The sequence below is a fragment of the Ipomoea nil genome, unplaced genomic scaffold (assembly GCF_001879475.1).
Source record: "Ipomoea nil cultivar Tokyo-kokei standard unplaced genomic scaffold, Asagao_1.1 scaffold2761, whole genome shotgun sequence".
Lineage (NCBI taxonomy): Eukaryota > Viridiplantae > Streptophyta > Magnoliopsida > Solanales > Convolvulaceae > Ipomoea > Ipomoea nil.
In genome coordinates this window covers 932,288-950,071 of record NW_017619189.1, presented here as the reverse complement: position 1 = coordinate 950,071, position 17,784 = coordinate 932,288, and the positions used below count along the sequence as shown (strand labels likewise).

General features: G+C 33.6%; 1 protein-coding gene and 2 non-coding genes across 3 annotated transcripts; all 3 read left to right on the top strand.

The window, feature by feature from the left end:
- Positions 1–1,024: 1,024 nt before the first annotated feature.
- On the top strand, positions 1,025–1,097 carry TRNAA-AGC. Its single transcript has one exon. It is a non-coding gene; the product is annotated as a tRNA-Ala (tRNA).
- A 6,938-nt stretch (positions 1,098–8,035) lies between these two features.
- On the top strand, positions 8,036–10,062 carry LOC109157019. The gene is made up of 3 exons (XM_019304905.1): positions 8,036–8,599; positions 8,695–9,295; positions 9,644–10,062. Exons 1-3 carry the CDS (start codon positions 8,036–8,038, stop codon positions 10,060–10,062), a joined length of 1,584 nt encoding a protein of 527 aa, XP_019160450.1.
- A 4,559-nt stretch (positions 10,063–14,621) lies between these two features.
- On the top strand, positions 14,622–14,694 carry TRNAA-UGC. Its single transcript has one exon. It is a non-coding gene; the product is annotated as a tRNA-Ala (tRNA).
- The last annotated feature ends 3,090 nt before the right edge of the window (positions 14,695–17,784 follow it).

The following is a 17,784-nucleotide window of genomic DNA, read 5'->3' as shown; positions in this document are numbered from 1 at the left end:
TTGGTTGTCTCAAGCCGTGTTCTCATTGACAGTTGCATCCTTTCACATTTAATGACTTAAATGATTTTTTTTTTTTTTTGGAATGTTACTGACTCTATTACAATGTAGTATTTGTTCATAACTACTTTCTCAACCTACTGAACCTCAAAGAGCCAATAACGCCTCCACTGAGGCTCGAACTCACAACCTCCCATATGGGAGTCCAATCCAGGACTTAAATGATCATTTGTTTCCACTCTTTTTGAAAGGAAGGTTTTCCTTTCGAATGGAATTTCACTACAACCTCGATAAATATCCTACAAACAGCCTATCATTTTAATTCCAACAATGTTTCATTGACTATCGACATTTACCAATTTTTATCATTCAACTTTCAATTGGACCATAAATGGTCCCTTGACTATTGATCTTTACCAATTGTCGTTCTCAATTTTCAATTTGACCATAACTGCTCCCTTGACTATTGATTTTGTTTCAAATTTGGTCCTTCAGTTTAATATCTATTTAAAAAATATTAAATTTAAGAATAATAATGTAAAAATTAGCTTGTTGTTGAGATAGACAACTTGAATTCATAAATTTAATACACGGTAAAGAACTAAAGTTTTTACATCATTACCCTTAAATTTAATGTTTATTAAAATGATATTTAACTAGATGATCAAATTTGGAACAAAATCAATAGTCAAGGGATTATTTATGGTTAAACTGAAAGTCAAATGACAAAAATTGGTAAAGATCAACAGTCAATTGACCATTTTTGGTTCAATTGAAAGATAGTCAAGGGTTCCTAAAATTAATTATATACAAAAATGAGCCAATAAATATATGTACATTAACAAAACCTAAATTACAACTAAAGCGAAAATCTAGTTTATAAAATAAAATAAAATAGAAGTAAGACGGAGTATTAATTTTACACGGTTAAATTTATAAATGTAAGAAAGTTTTAGCAAAAGAAGTTTTGGTGGCAATTGAAATTACTTGCACAGTATATAAAAAATAGAACACAACAAGACATGATGGGGATGTAGCTCAGATGGTAGAGCGCTCGCTTAGCATGCGAGAGGTACGGGGATCGATACCCCGCATCTCCATTTTAACGGTGTGCCCTGCGGGGGTCTTTTCGTCCAGGAGAATAAAAGTTTCCGTTTTTGTTTTAAAAAAAAAGAACAAACAAACACGCAATTGACGCAAAGTATAATAAATTTCTCCTCACAGAACTCAAATTCCAATTTTACTTTAATATTATTTTTACCTTTAGTTTTCCTCTTATAAATTAACTGTATTATATCCTCAATTTTAATTTCTTAGCTAGATTTAGTCCTCATAACACTAATTTTAGTCTCAATCAAAATAAAATAAAAATTGTCCTTTTTTCAACATTGTTTAGTAAGAAATCATTCAATATATTTCATATCAATTAATTAATTAATTTAAACAATTACTACCATATATGACGTATTAGAAACTGTTAAAAATTATATTATTTATGTGGACATTATTATAGACTATATAACAGTTGTAACGGTTCCTGTATTTATGTCTACATTATAACTTTCCGTTATAGTTTGTTATCTAAAAACATAATATGTGTGAATGAAGGTTATATCCTTCATTTATGTCTCTTTTTTCTGTTGAGTTTTTTTTTTTTTTTTTTTTTTTTACATTATGCTATAAAAAATGTACTTTATAATATTTTTGACAAACATACCCCTACCGTTATAGCTTCCGTTATCTTTTCCACTATTGTTATCGTGCACATGCATCCACCATATATTTTCTTATCTTCTTCAATAATAATAATAATAATAATATATACACATTATATATTAGAATTATATATTAGTTATTTTCTAAAATATAAATATCAAATTTTTAATAATATATACACATTATATATTAGAATTATATATTAGTTATTTTCTAAAATATAAATATCAAATTTATAAAAATGTTTTACATTATTATTTTTATTATTTACAATATTTTAAATTTTAAATATCTAAAATCTAAATAAATTTAAAATTTTAATATAAAGTACTAATATTGGGCACCTATTTTTGCGCATCGCGCATAAAAATTGCTAGTTATATATATATATCCTTTGTAATATGTATATGATGCTAGTGAAATGAATCTTGACTCTCGTCTCTTTGTTCTATCTCTTGTTCTACATTTCCTTTTATTTTTATGTTATTGATCAAATCATGTTACTCACCGGTTAGGAGCTAAAGGCCAACGGGCACAAACAACTAATTACAGTTAAGTTAATTTGTGATTTCTAATGTATCATATGTGCTAATAATTTTTAAAAAATTGATTACTTGATATATATATATATATATATATATATATATATATATATATATATATATATATATATATATATATATATATATATATATATATATATATATATATATATATATATATATATATATAGCTCAATCTCATGACCTCCCACATGGGAGAGGTCACTACATGTCATCTGAGCACAAAGTGCTTGACTAAGCAGATGTAAGTTAAGAATATATAGTAAAGCAAAATTAAAAGAGTGGACTAAATATAATAATACCGCAATAATCAATAGTGGATGAACATTTAAAATAAAATCTAAAAATATATTAAGTCTTGATCAATGTTATACCTTTAATCTATGTCCATTTTTGTATGACAATAAATGTATACATTTTTATTTTAAATGTTGTACACTTTAATTTTATTGGATAGAATTAACCCTTCTACATTATTGTTAGACAAAACTACCCTTACACCGTTATAACTCTGTTAGTATTTAATTATAACATTAATGACTCCATCATTCTTTTTATATATATCAAATGGAAGGGGGAAACCCAAAATAAAGCTTAGCTATTAACATGTTTGGCACCATGTTGGTATACTATCCATATCATCTTGTAAGATGCCCATGAGTTCAACTGGCGGATTGTTGAGGATGTGGGTACCTTTGGGAATGCCCTTGGCGTTGGCTGCGAGTGCGTCCCCTAGGGAGTCCTGTTCGCGGAGAATTGCGAGCAAACACCATGTATGAAAGGATCTTGACTCACGGATACAAGCCGCTACAAGATTTTGAACCACGCTGTTGGAGGATTGGTTCCCGGCAAAACTATCAGAGAGCTCTTTTGAATCAGTTTCAAATATCACATTCCTGAAGTCTAGGTGGTTTGCCAGTTGTATGCCCTTTAAAAGAGCCCAGGCCTCAGCTACCAATGGAGAGCAGATCCCGATGCTGTACGTGTAACCGGCCAACCAAGAGCCTGAATCATCTCTAGCGACTCCTCTGCAACCTGCTCTGTTTGTCTGGGGATCAACAGAGGCATCAACGTTAATTTTAATAATCCCAGCTGGGGGTTTTGTCCAACAGATTTTGGACCAAGAACTCAGGAGGGGTGTTCTGGTTTTTCCAAAAGCTTTAGAAGCTTCTTCAGCCTGTGTTTTGATACATTCAACTTTGAAGGAAAGTGTTTTCTCCTGGTTGTTGAAGACCGCATCATTCCTCCACCTCCAAATCCACCGAAGGGTGATAGCGAAAAGGGTAGACCTATAAGCTGAATGACTACTTCCACCACTTCTTTTGATGCCTAGATACATCCAATCATCAAATGGCAGGTTTGAACACGATGAAAGACAAGCAAGGACAAGTTCCAAAACCTCCTTGGCTCCTGGACAGTCCCGAAGAACATGTTGTGTGTCCTCCGTCTTGGTTGCACAGTGTATACATTTGTCACAGTCAAAGAGGCCCCTCTTATATCTATTGTTATTAGTCAAAATCTTCCCATGCATCGCAGTCCAGATGAATATACAAATCTTATTGGGAACTTTAATTTCTAGATACTCTTCCACTTGACGTCATTGGCCATAGTAGGAGGTCTTAAAGCTGCATCATACGCAGAGCTGACGGAGAACTTACTAGAGGATTCATGGCACCATCCAAGTGAATCATTGTCCTCAGGGTCATTGCTAATTATTACAGCCGCCAATTGGTCTAAAATATCTTCTGGAAGTAAGTTGCTGAACTGGTTCCACCGCCACCCAAAATTGGGATCCCAGTAGCTAGAAACTTATCTGTACAGCTCGGGAAGGGGGATTGCTTCGAAAAGGCGAAGTCTTAGGGAAGATTTATCCAACCATTTGTCGATCCAAAATAGGGTGTTATATATTGCCATTGCGTACCACTCTCTTGATGCCATCATGGAGGAGATGTTTGGAGCTAAGAATGCCTTTCCAAATGGGGGACATGCTTCTTTTTGGTTGCCAAAGTGATACATCGTCGCTGTTAACTAAGTATTTGGATCTCATCAAACGAACCCACAGACTATCTTTTTCGTGTAGCATTCTCCAGCCAAGTTTGGCTAAGAAAGCTTGGTTCATTTCCTTCAATCTTCGAATGCCAAGACCACCACACTGTTTGCTTTGAGTGACGACATCCCAACTGACCAAATGGATTCTTCTTGAGCCTTCTGAGCTGCCCCACAAAAAGTCTCGAATTTGTTTCTCAATGGAGTCGATGATCCCAGCTGGTAAAGGCATAGACTGCATTGAAGAGTATGGAATTGCAGAAAAAACAGATTGGGCTAGCACCTGACGGCCAGCAAGGGAGAGCGTTCTTGATTTCCAGCCTGCTAATCTGGATTGAACTCTTTCAAGGACTCCTGAGAAAGCTTGTTGTTTTAGTCTGCCATGGATTGAAGGCATCCCTAAGTATTTGCCTGGATCTTCCACCTTAGATATACCAATGAAATTGGAAATGGATTACTGGAGGGAAGGCGGTGTATTCTTAGAGAAGAAGATTGATGATTTCTGCAGATTCATTTTTTGTCCAGAACTGGAACAGAAAGCTTCTAGGCAGGCCTTCATTACTGAAGTTTGCGCAAGAGTGGCTTCGCCGAACAGCACCATATCATCAGCGAAAAAGAGGTGGGATATGAGAGGCCCATCCCGAGTTGTCATTATGCCTTTCCAGTGACCTGCGTTTACAGAGACGTTAATAGCATGACTAAGCTTTTCTAGACATAATGCAAAGAGAAGTGGTGACTCCATCATTATTACCATACACATACATATTATATTTTTTCTATTCTTTAATCATCATATCATTTTATTAAAACATTATATAATTAATTTAATTGTAGAATATATTTTAGTTAAATTTATATTAATGGTAAATTATATATGTTTTGTGTATTCAATACATATATTATTTCTGTATGCTTAGTATTATATATATTTTATTCACTAGTGAATACACAACATGAAATACTAGTGAAAATACTAGTTTATTTAATACATGAAATGGTATGAATAGATGTATAACATGGAGGGAGACAACATGAAATATAGCATATTCACAAAGCTATATATAAATGTTAATTGTTTTTCAATAATGGGCCAAATGAAAGAATTCAGATTTACAATATGTTTAAGCCGAAGATAGAAATATGAAATATTATGAGAAAAAATGCATGTGATAGCTGAGCTGGTGGGAAAATAAAAATGTGGTCTTCCTGAAATGTCTCACTATACATACCCTAACTTCTTATGCTAAAAAAGACATTTGCATTATTAGGATTCTAATTGTTGATACGAGATACAATGATTAAAGATAAGCCCTGTGAGATTTAGATAAAAATTTTGAATTTAACCATCGATCATATCCCTTAGCTTAACAGTTTAAATACCCAGCTAGCAATCCACTCCAGTCAATTCATCTTCAACCAAAAGTCCAAAACCATGAAAGCAATCATAGCCTGCATTTTACTTATTGCTTCCTTCGCAAGCCTCTGCAAGCGTCTTTTCGTCCAGGAGAATAAAAGTTTCCATTTTTGTTTTTTAAAAAAACAAACAAACACGCAATTGACGCAAAGTATAATAAATTTCTCCTCACAGAACTCAAATTCCAATTTTACTTTAATATTATTTTTACCTTTAGTTCTCCTCTTATAAATTAACTGTATTGTATCCTCAATTTTAATTTCTTAGGTAGATTTAGTCCTCATAACACTAATTTTAGTCTCAATCAAAATAAAATAAAAATTGTCCTTTTTTCAACATTGTTTAGTAAGAAATCATTCAATATATTTCATATCAATTAATTAATTAATTTAAACAATTACTACCACATATGACATATTAGAAACTGTTATAAATTATATTATTTATGTGGACATTATTATAGACTATATAACAGTTGTAAGGGTTCCTGTATTTATGTCTTCATTATAACTTTCTGTTATAGTTTGTTATCTAAATCTAAAAACATAATAAGTGTAAAAACATAAGGTTATACCCTTCATTTATGTCCATTTTTTCTGTTAAGTTTTTTTTTTTTTTATACATTCTGCTATAAAAATTGTACTTTATAATATTTTTGACAAACATACCATTATCGTTATAACTTTCATTATCTTTTCCACTATTGTTATCATGCACATGCATCCGCCATATATTTTCTTATCTTCTTCAATAATAATAATATATACACATTATATATTAGAATTATATATTAGTTATTTTCTAAAATATAAATATCAAATTTATAAAAATGTTTTACATTATTATTTTTATTATTTACAATATTTTAAATTTTAAATATCTAAAATCTAAATAAATTTAAAATTTTAATATAAAGTACTAATACTGGGCACCTATTTTTTGCGCATCGCACATAAAAAATGTTATATATATATATATATATATATATATATATATATATATATATATATATATATATATATATATATCCTTTGTAATATGTATATGATGTTAGTGAAATGAATCATGACTCTCCCAGTGAGCTAAAGGCCAATGGGCACAAACAACTAATTACAGTTAAGTTAATTTGTCATATGGGCACCCACTGAGGCTCAATCTCATGACCTCCCACATGGGAGAGGTCACTACATGTCATCTGAACGTAAATTGCTTGACTAAGCAAATGTAAGTTAAGAATATAGTAAAGCAAAATTGAAAGAGTGGACTAAATATAATAATACCGCAATAGTCGATAGTGGATGAACATTAAAGATAAAAATCTAAAAATATATTAAGTCTTGATCAATGTTATACCCTTAATTTAAGTCAATTTTTGTATGACAATAAATGTATACATTTTTACTTTAAATGTTGTACACTTTAATTTTATTGGATAGAATTAACCCTTCTAAATTGTTGTTAGACAAAACTACCCTTACACCGTTATAACTCTGTTAGTATTTAATTATAACATTAATGAATCCATCATTATTATCATACACATACATTCACCAAAAAAAAAAAAAAATTATTATCATACACATACATATTATATTTTTTTTTTCTATTCTTTAATCATCATATCATTTTATTAAAACATTATATAATTAATTTAATTGTAGAATATATTTTAGTTAAATTTATATTAATGGTAAATCATATATGTTTGAGTATCCAATACATATATTATTTCTGTATATATACCAACATATGTGAGTACTACCTTAGTATTATATATATTTTATTCACTAGTGAATACACAACATGAAATACTAGTGAAAATACTAGTTTAATTAATACATGAAATGGTATGAATAGATGTATAACATGGAGGGAGACAACATGAAATATAACATATTCACAAAGCTATATATAAATGTTAATTGTTTTTCAATAATGGCCCAAATGAAAGAATTCAGATTTAATTACAATATGTTTAAGCCAAAGATAGAAATATGAAATATTATGAGAATAACTGCATGCATGTTCAAGCTGAGCTGGTGTGAAAATAAAAATGTGGTCTTCCTGAAATGTCTCACTATACATACCCTAACTTCTTATGCTAAAAAAGACATTTGCATTATTAGGATTCTAATAGCTGATACGATATATACAGTTACAATGATTAAAGATAAGCCCTGTGAGATTTAGATAAAAATTTTGAATTTAACCATCCATCATATATCCCTTAACAGTTTAAATACCCAGCTAGCAATCCACTCCAGTCAATTCATCTTCAACCAAAAGTCCAAAACTAACCATGAAAGCAATCATAGCCATTTTACTTATTGCTTCCTTCGCTTCCCTCTCCCATTCTCAACCTCTCTCCAGAAGTTCGAGATGGATTATAGACGAAGAAAGTGGTGAGAGAGTGAAGTTGGCCTGTGCTAATTGGCCAGGCCACTTGAAGCCCATGTTGCCTGAGGGTCTTGACAAGAGACCATTAAGCGAGATTGCCTCCCACGTCGCAAACATGGGCTTCAACTGTGTGAGGATGACATGGGCAACTTACATGTTCACCAGGCATGCCAATATGACCGTGGCACAATCCTTCGGCGATCTGGGTTTGAACGACTCTATTGCTGGTCTAACCCAACACAATCCCAACCTTTTGAGCCTCAATCTGGTTGATGCCCACAAGGCCGTGATTGAAGAGGTTGGGAGACATGGCATCATGATGGTGCTTGATAACCAGGTGAGCCAGCCTATGTGGTGCTGCGCCAATGAAGACGGCAATGGCTTCTTCGGCGACAAGTATTTTGACCCTAAAGAATGGTTGCAAGGCCTAGCCACGGTTGCTAGCCTCTACAAAGATACACCCATGGTATGTACGTTTAATTTGCCTAATGGCTAATACACACACCCATAATAGTGACTGTGAATTTTCCCCGTGATCTGATCTGCAATGTTTTGTGATAGGTGGTGGGCATAAGCTTGAGGAATGAGCTGCGAGGGCCGTTGCAAGATGAGGGTGTATGGTACAAGAACATAGAGAAGGGAGCAAGAACAGTACACAGGGCAAACCCAAAACTGCTAGTGATCATCTCAGGTTTGGACTACGATCTTGATTTCAGGTTCCTAAAGAAAAAGCCATTGGGGCTTCACATGATGAGGAAGAAGTTGGTTTACGAGACGCATCGGTACGCGTTCACGGAGGGGCAATCGAAGATGTGGAAGGCTGGGCCATTGAACAAGGTTTGCTACAACATCACACAGGAAATGGAGGAGAAAGAAGGGTTCTTGCTAAGAGGGAAAGACGCTGCCCCTTTGTTTGTGAGTGAGTTTGGGATAGACCAAAGTGAAATGAGTGAGGCCGACAACCTTCACTTGCCTTGTATTCTTGCTTATTTGGCTGATAAAGATTTGGATTGGGCTGTTTGGGCTCTCCAAGGAAGCTATTACTTTAGGCAAGGCAAACGTGATATGGAGGAAACATATGGCATGTTCAACGCCAAATGGACCGCCCTGAGAAATCCTACCTATCACTCTAAACTAGAGTTTCTCCAAAATAAACTCCTAGGTATGTAATTATCAATATAATATTTCCTATCAATGTTTAACATTATTTTCTATATAACACCCACAGTTCACATCATCAGATTGACCTGAGGAGTCTGGTTGAATGGAAGAGACTCATCCATAATATTGTTAACCAAATATTAAGGATTGATACCAATTGTCTCTACCTTAGGGTGCCTTCAATTCAGTTGAGAATCAGTCACTCAAACTTACAATTCAATTAAAATTCACTAGTCACAGTGTCTTACAATTCAATCCAGTTGGGGGATTAGTCACTCTGTTTTGTCATACAAATTGAAATGACTAACATATATGCATGCATGTTTTGGTGTATATATATGTTGTAAAGATCCACGGTCGAGTGAAGCAACTTACTACTTATTGTACCATCCATTGAGTGGGAAATGTGCGCGAGTGGACAGCGGGCGGTTGCACATGAGCGACTGCTTGGGCGCGAGCCGATGGGCGCACGGGGCAGATGGGATGCCGATAAGCTTGTTGGGAATGTCGATGTGCTTGACCGCCGAAAGGGATGGACTTCCGGCTACCCTCTCCAGGCACTGCATGAATGAAGGGAGCAGATGGAACTTGGCTTCCATGCTTCAGTTGGCTAACAAAGGAAACGATGGGGTGGAGCTGTGCTTGGATTATGATTCCTCGTACTCGTCGTCCTTGATTTTGACGAGGAAGTGTGTTGGGTTGAAAGAGGATGATATGAGGAATCCTCAAACTCAATGGTTTAAGCTCATTGCATCCAATGTCAAGTAGCTATAAATAGATTATTATAGATTATAGATTTTAGAATTTTAGTTTAGACTAGCTAGATACTCAGCTTGATTGTAATTGCATAAATAAAATGGATTTTTAGTGTGGTTATATTATATCAATGTCCAATTTTAAGATCATCATTATATATATTACATTATAAAAATTATAAAATAAAGCTAACTTTTATTATTCTACCATTTATACAAAAGATGCAAAATACAAATTTCTTTAACACACAAAAAAAAAATAATCAAGACTTAATTGCATTCACACAAAAAATAAAATATTTTTCTCACGACTGCCCTGGTTTTCCTTTTCCCTTCTTTTTTTTTTTTTTTTGAATGCTACTGACTCTACCTCATGACCTCCCATCGACATGTATGTGGGTCCAATAAAAATGTCAACATCAAAATTTTGAGAGAGGATAAAAGTTGAAACCTAAAAGTAGTATTTTCCATAATGATATATATAAGTGTACATATCGTACTGTGATTTGAATATTTGATTTGGATTTGAGGTAGTTTTTTACGCGCGATTGGGATAATGCCCAATGCTTTTTTTAAAAAAATAAGTACTTTAAAGTATATTAAGACAAGATTATATTGAAATTGTTCATGCATAGATAATTGAAGGTTGAATTTGCGTATTTAAATAGGTAATTCTTCTCCCAAATGTTGAGTCCCCAACCCCAAGGGCCCCCCACACTCCGACCCGACAGAGCATTGTGGGAAGTTGTAAATCACGGTGACTCAATGGTTCAGCAGACAGGGCCAAATGTTGATACGCACAAGGAATCTGCACACTTTGGACATAATTCCCGCATTGCCGCCGCCGAGGTTCAAACCTTGGTCTCTTCTCCCAAATACTACCCACTAAACCATTGACGATAATATAGTCAATATTGATTATAATTGTCAATAAAATAATTGTATAGTTATGGTTGAAACCAAATACGGGACATAAGGGAGAACAAATAAAAATTAGGGCATAAAATATTAAATATATACTAATATTGTTTGAGGAGATTCTGACATTAGGATTTGTGGTTAAGTTCTATTAAGACTTTAATATTAGAATTAGATTAATGGGGTAGTTATAATTCTATATTAGACTTTAGAGTTAATTACCGATTTGGTCCCTCGACTATGAAGATTTCACCAAATTGGTCATCGACTATCAAAATTTCTCAATTCGGTCCTCGACTATGTCATTTTTACCCGATTTGGTCCTCAGTGTAATTTGCTGGTCAAACTAAAAGGGTAAATTGGGGATTTAAAAAAAACATCTTCTTCCCTAACTCTAACTCATTTGTTTTATATAGCTAGCAGGTTATTAGTGGAGAATGCAGTCCAACGCAGGCGACTTTGTGGCTTTGGAGCACCACCAAAACCTCGCCGACGATTGGCGTCTCCATGCAGCAGCTGCCACACGTCCGCTTCATAAATACAATTCTCTTTCTATGATTGGTTGGGAATTGAAATATAACTCATACATACAAGTTAATAAGTTTCAGAACTCCCGACACTTTTTTATAGAACAACAAGCTTGCCTCAACATCAAAAACATCATTCTCTGATACACTATGCACTTCAGATCAGAGAGACAATACAACTGCACACTAGCAGATCCCTGCTGTCCAGAAGGATCATCATCGCTATTAATGTTCACGGCAACTCTTCTATAAACCATGTAATGCCCGCTTCCAACTCTCCCGAAGTGTTGCACCACTGAAACTAGGCGGTATATATGGTTTTTTGTTTGTACAGACGGAAAATGAGAAGACGAGGAAAATCCACCCTGCACCAGAGAGAAGGAACGAAATTGTGTGAGATTCAAACCGCAGACAAAAATATGCTGACACACATGGACTCATATATGCATCGATCCTTCAATTCATTTTGATTTTACAAGAACCATTTTGGTCTCTAATTTTATTAGTTACTGTTTTACAACTACTCAACGTCTCAACCACATCTATCTTAATATTACAACACCGTCTATTGCCCATAATCCTGAAAGCATAGCATGAATCAGTTTAAATAATAATCCATCTCAAATAACACCATATCTTCTTCATCCTTAATAGATATTGTCATCTGTTTCTTAATTGTATCCTATATCCACTCAAGTAACATTCCATATCTTCAATTTTACTCGTCAATTCAGCCAACATATAAACCTTCATCCCAATCTAGTTGGGCTATGCTATTACAATTTTACTCCTAAATATCTTCAAACTATGCTATTACTATACAATTTTACTCCTAAATATCTTCAAACAAGTTTAAACTCTTAGCGTAAATTAAACTCATACAAAAAACCTTAAAACTTCTCTTCAAGTCTGGCTTAGAAATGTGATGGAAGATCCTTCCCGGGCCGCACGACAATCAGCTCCGCTACGTCGGCGGCGACACGCGCATACTCGCGTTGAACCGCCACGCGTCTTTCTCGCCCCTCCTCGTTAAGCTGTCCAAGCTCGCCGGCACGGCCAGCGTGGTTGTGAAGTACTAGCTTCCCAACGAAGACCTCGACACGTTGATTACGGTTACGACAGACGAAGACGTGGAGAATATGATGGAGGACTATGACCGGGTGGCGCAGAGTCACAAGTCGGCGCGCGTCGGCGGCTTTTCCTTTTTCTGACCGACGCTGATTCGAGAACCAGCACGATTAACTCCATCCTCGACGGCTCAGCTAAGCGCGAACACTGGAAGGGAAATAAGGCAAAGCGTAGAGATGAAAATGGACAGCTGAGATGGGAAATAAAGTGCAATTACAAATATGTCCTCAGTTTTTTTTGCTTTAAAAACACTAGTTTGACTATAGGACCAAATCGGGTAAAAATGACATAGTCGGGGACTAAATTGAGGAATTTTGATAGTTGAGGACCAAATTGGTGAAATCTTTATAGTCGAGGGATCAAATTGGTAATTAACTCATAGACTTTAATATCATAATTAGACTAACGGTGAATTAACGGAAAAGTTAAATGATAATCATATAATTAAGGATAAATTAGAAAATTTTAAAAGAAAAAAATTAAAAGCTGAACAATATGAACCATTCATTTGATTTAATAATTTGGCGGTCATTTTTTCTACCCAATGTTAATGATTAAATATAATTCGCTGGTCAAATCCGCTAGTATAATCCGCTAACGCTAACCGCTAACTGCTGATTGTCAAACAAGGACATTGCGAGGTAGTTCTCACTTCAATTTGTTGTGTGATTTGAATACTCTCTTTGTCACAAAATCTCTCAAATAGTTAATATGGTTGGCTTTATTAATTATATTTTTTTTAATTCTTTCATGGTATTAATAAAATACTTGGTAAATAAATATATAGCATATTTTATGTTATAACTTTGATATTTAATTAGAAAAATAGTGCACAAAAAAGATAATAGATAATGTAGTGAATATAATCAATTGATGAATTTGAATGTAAAAATTTTTACATTTGAGAAAAATAAAGACAATATAACTAATGAAAAGATTTCTTTTAATTAATTTATTGATAATTAATAATTTGTTTTTCACTGAATAAAGACATTGTAAGGACAAGGTAACGAATATAATCAATTAATAAATTTGAATATAAAGAATTTTTATATTGAAGAAAAATAAAGACAATATAACTAATAAAATTATTTATCTTATTTAATTTATTGATATTGAATATATTTTTTTTTGAATAAAGACATTGTGGACACATAATTCTAAATTAAAGAAATGTATATGTATTATTTTTTGTTGTAACTACTAAATTATTATTTATATAATTTAATAAGAGTAAAATAGAGTACTTATTATGCCAACTTTGATTGGGATGAGGTTCGAACCTAAGACCTTTTTTTATTGAAATCAATGAGTAAGTTAACGGTGAACTAACGACAATTCTTAAAATTTTAACGGAATTAGTAACGGTGTGTGGGTATTTTAGAAAATTTTAGTGTAAAATTTAAATCTGATTAATCTTTTAATCAATCTGAGCCATTCATTTGATTAAAATCTGTGACCGCCATTTTTTCTACCCATTATAGGCTTAACTCTCTTGGGCTCTTATTAGTATAGTAGACATTATAAAAATTATAAAATAAAGCTAACTTTTATTATTCTACCATTTATACAAAAGATGCAAAATACAAATTTCTTTAACACACAAAAAAAAAAAAAAAATCAAGACTTAATTGCATTCACACAAAAAATAAAATATTTTTCTCACGACTGGCCCTGGTTTTCCTTTTCCCTTCTTTTTTTTTTTTTTTTTAATGCTAGACTCTACCTCATGACCTCCCATCGACATGTATGTGGGTCCAATAAAAATGTCAACATCAAAATTTTGAGAGAGGATAAAAGTTGAAACCTAAAAGTAGTATTTTCCATAATGATATATATAAGTGTACATATCGTACTGTGATTTGAATATTTGATTTGGATTTGAGGTAGGGAGCTGAGTTGATGGGCATTGGGCGCTGAATGATGAAAGTGTCCAACATGCAAATCCTCCATCAAACTGTAACATATTAATATATCTAAAGAGAAATAGAAAACAAATGGGGATGTAGCTCAAATGGTAGAGTGCTTGCTTTGCATGCGAGAGGCACGGGGTTCGATCCCCCGCATCTCCAAAGTTTAAGATTTTCGCTTTTCCTTCTGAGCTTTTTCTCCACTACAGTCTACAGAGGCTGCAACGTAACTCTGCAAGCAAAGTCCTGCTTTGAATCTCTTGGCAACCCTCGTGTAACCGGCCTGTTATGCATATTAATATGTTTTTTTTTTTTCAAGTATACAATTAAATCTAACAAAAAAAATAATAAAGACATTCAATTATAACATGCCATAAAGACTAAACACTAACTTATCATTACTTACATGACTTTGTTTAATACTTTAATTCCTTACCCATCCATTTAGTTGGTCCCCATAGAATTTATGTAAATCAATATATATTCTTGTTAGTACAATGTGGGTGTTTGGCAAATGGCTGATAGCGGGTAGCTGAAAACTGATCGAATTAGATGATAGTTAATAGCTTATTGTGGTAGTTGGTTTGACCAACTGATTGTATTAGCTGGTTATAAAAAAGTGTTTGGTAAATTAACTGTTTACTATTAGCTTATTGCATGTAAAATGACATTTAAGGGTATGAGTGTATTGTGTTATTTTAAGTTTTAAACCAGGACTATGTGGTCTAATGGTACCCGGGTTGGACTTCCATTTGGAAGATTATGAGTTCAAATCTCAGTGGAGGCGTTATTAGTTCTTTGTGTTTCAGTGGGTTGAGAAAGTATATGAACAGATACTACAATGTAATAGAGCCAGTAACTTTCAAAAAAAAAAAAGTTTTAAATATAACAAAATATATAAACTCTTATTGATAAATGATTATAAAATTTAAATCAACATCTATACTTTTTCTAGGGCATAATTTAATTATTTTAGTTTATTTAACTATAATTAAATTATATTTAAAAAATATTATTAAATTATTTTTAATTTTAATAATTTAAAATTCAAAATGATTTTTGCTGTAATAATAATAATAATAATAATAATAATAATAATAATAATAATTATTATTATTATTATTATTATTATTATTATTATATTATTATTATTATTATTATTATTATTATTATTATTATTATTATTATTTATCAAATATCAAATGTCTACCCACATCCACATCCCGTTTTTTTTTATATATTATTATTATTATTATTATTATTATTATTATTATTATTATTATTATTATTATTATTATTATTAAATTAACCCAACCCACTTAATTACCCACAAGGCCACAAATCCCTAATTCTACCCATTTTCCTCTGTAAACGGTGCCAAGAAACAAGATTGCGAAGCGACAGAGATGACGGCTAAGAAGAAGATAAAGGAGACTGGCGAATGGCGATGACGAAGAAGAAAGCGGCAACGACAAGAAGCAGCAACGAGAAGCAGAGGATGAAGATCTGGTTTGTTTGATTTTTTTTATTTTTTTATTATTATTTTTTTTTTTTTGTGAATTAGAAAAAAAAAATAGTTTGTTTGTTGTGTAATATGAGTTTTGAAGATGAAGATGATTTCTGTGATGGGTTAATAGTCCGTTTTATTATTATTTTTATTTACTTTTAATTTTTGAATTTTCTTGTGTTCTCTGTTCTGTTCTATGGCTCCATGCTTTCCATTGTTTTGTTTAATTACAGAATACTTGAGTTTTGGGATGAAGATGAGATCAGGGATAGTTTTGGCCTTTTAGAAGAAATGGAGAAGAAATATGATAAGCTAATGTAGAACAGCAGCGTTTAGGAAATCAGCTTATTGGCCCTATCAGCTATCCCAATCAGCTCTTTTACCAAACACTAATTTTGGCTGATTGACTAAGTCAATCAGCCAAAATTGGTCAAATCAGCCGGAAAGTAGCTGATAAGCTGATAACCAAACACCCCCAATAATCTATAAATTGATGTACTAGTTTATTTTGCATATATATATATATATATATATATATATATATATATATATATTTATGTATGCTGTTGGGAAAACGAGGTGAACAACATCAACAACATTCAACAAGCCAATAAGGACCACGTAAGCAACATGCTTACATGACACAACATACGATAATCAATGAAGGAAATCACATCAAACATGCTCATAAGCAAAGAAAGATAAGGATTCATAAACAATCAACAAATATCAATTCAGATTCAAGTTCTAAGTTCCAACCTTATGCCCTATTCCAACCTTATGACTACCCCCGACCTTATCTCAGTTCCAACCATTACCTCCAGTGCCACCCTAAACGCCAAGTCCGACTTTATTCCGCCTAGGGCCGTCGCCCCCCACCAATTTTACCACCAATCATTATACCGTCGATCTCTCAGCACACGTAGTGCCATTAAATATCATAGTAACAATACCACCGATCTCGTGAGCAAAGCTCAGTAACAATACCACAAATCTCATAGTAACACATAATCATCATCAAGAGGATTGAGACTCATCAATAGCCCAATCAAGTATCAACAAACGTGTACAACGTATGTACAAGATCAAGACAACGAATACAACCGATAGATATCAATGAAAGGCATACCGATAGATATCAATGAAAGGCATAGGTAGACCATCAACAACGGCATACCAACAATAGACTTTAATCCAACAATTCACAAGATTGGCAACACAAGTTTTCAATCCTCATTAGGAACAAACAAGCAACACATACTAGTATCAACAACATTCGAACTAGCATGCACATCGCAAAGGGGAAACATAACGGTTGAATCGAACCTCAACGACTTCACATAAATCCAACGAATCACAATGTTGGACCATAAGCACGATTCAAGACTCATAATCCTATCATCGATACTTAAGACACCGTTCTAGATGTACGTAACATCAACGGAGACACACAAGTACACAAGAATTCATCAAACGGAGGCCAAAACATCACGTACTAGAGGGTGGAACCACGGGTGGATAACCACCCGCCGACCCCGTCACAGGTTCCAGCGGGCGGAACCACGGGTGGACAGCGACCCGCGGACCTGCCCGCCTCAACTTCACCTTCCACCCGCAGGTGGAACGGCGGGTGGATAGTCACTCGCTGTTCTGCCCGCGGGTACACGTACCCAGGGGAAGATTTTCCTTCGGGGAAAAACATCAACATTGCCATGTCCAAGTCCAAAACACCCAAAACCTCACAT

Excerpts from the sequence above, each read along its gene's own strand:
- LOC109157019 (XM_019304905.1), top strand. The coding sequence starts at position 8,036 with ATGAAAGCAATCATAGCCATTTTACTTATTGCTTCCTTCGCTTCCCTC. Across the intron at positions 8,600-8,694 it reads TCTACAAAGATACACCCATG|GTGGTGGGCATAAGCTTGAG; the intron begins GTATGTACGTTT and ends GTTTTGTGATAG. Across the intron at positions 9,296-9,643 it reads TCTCCAAAATAAACTCCTAG|ATCCACGGTCGAGTGAAGCA; the intron begins GTATGTAATTAT and ends TATGTTGTAAAG.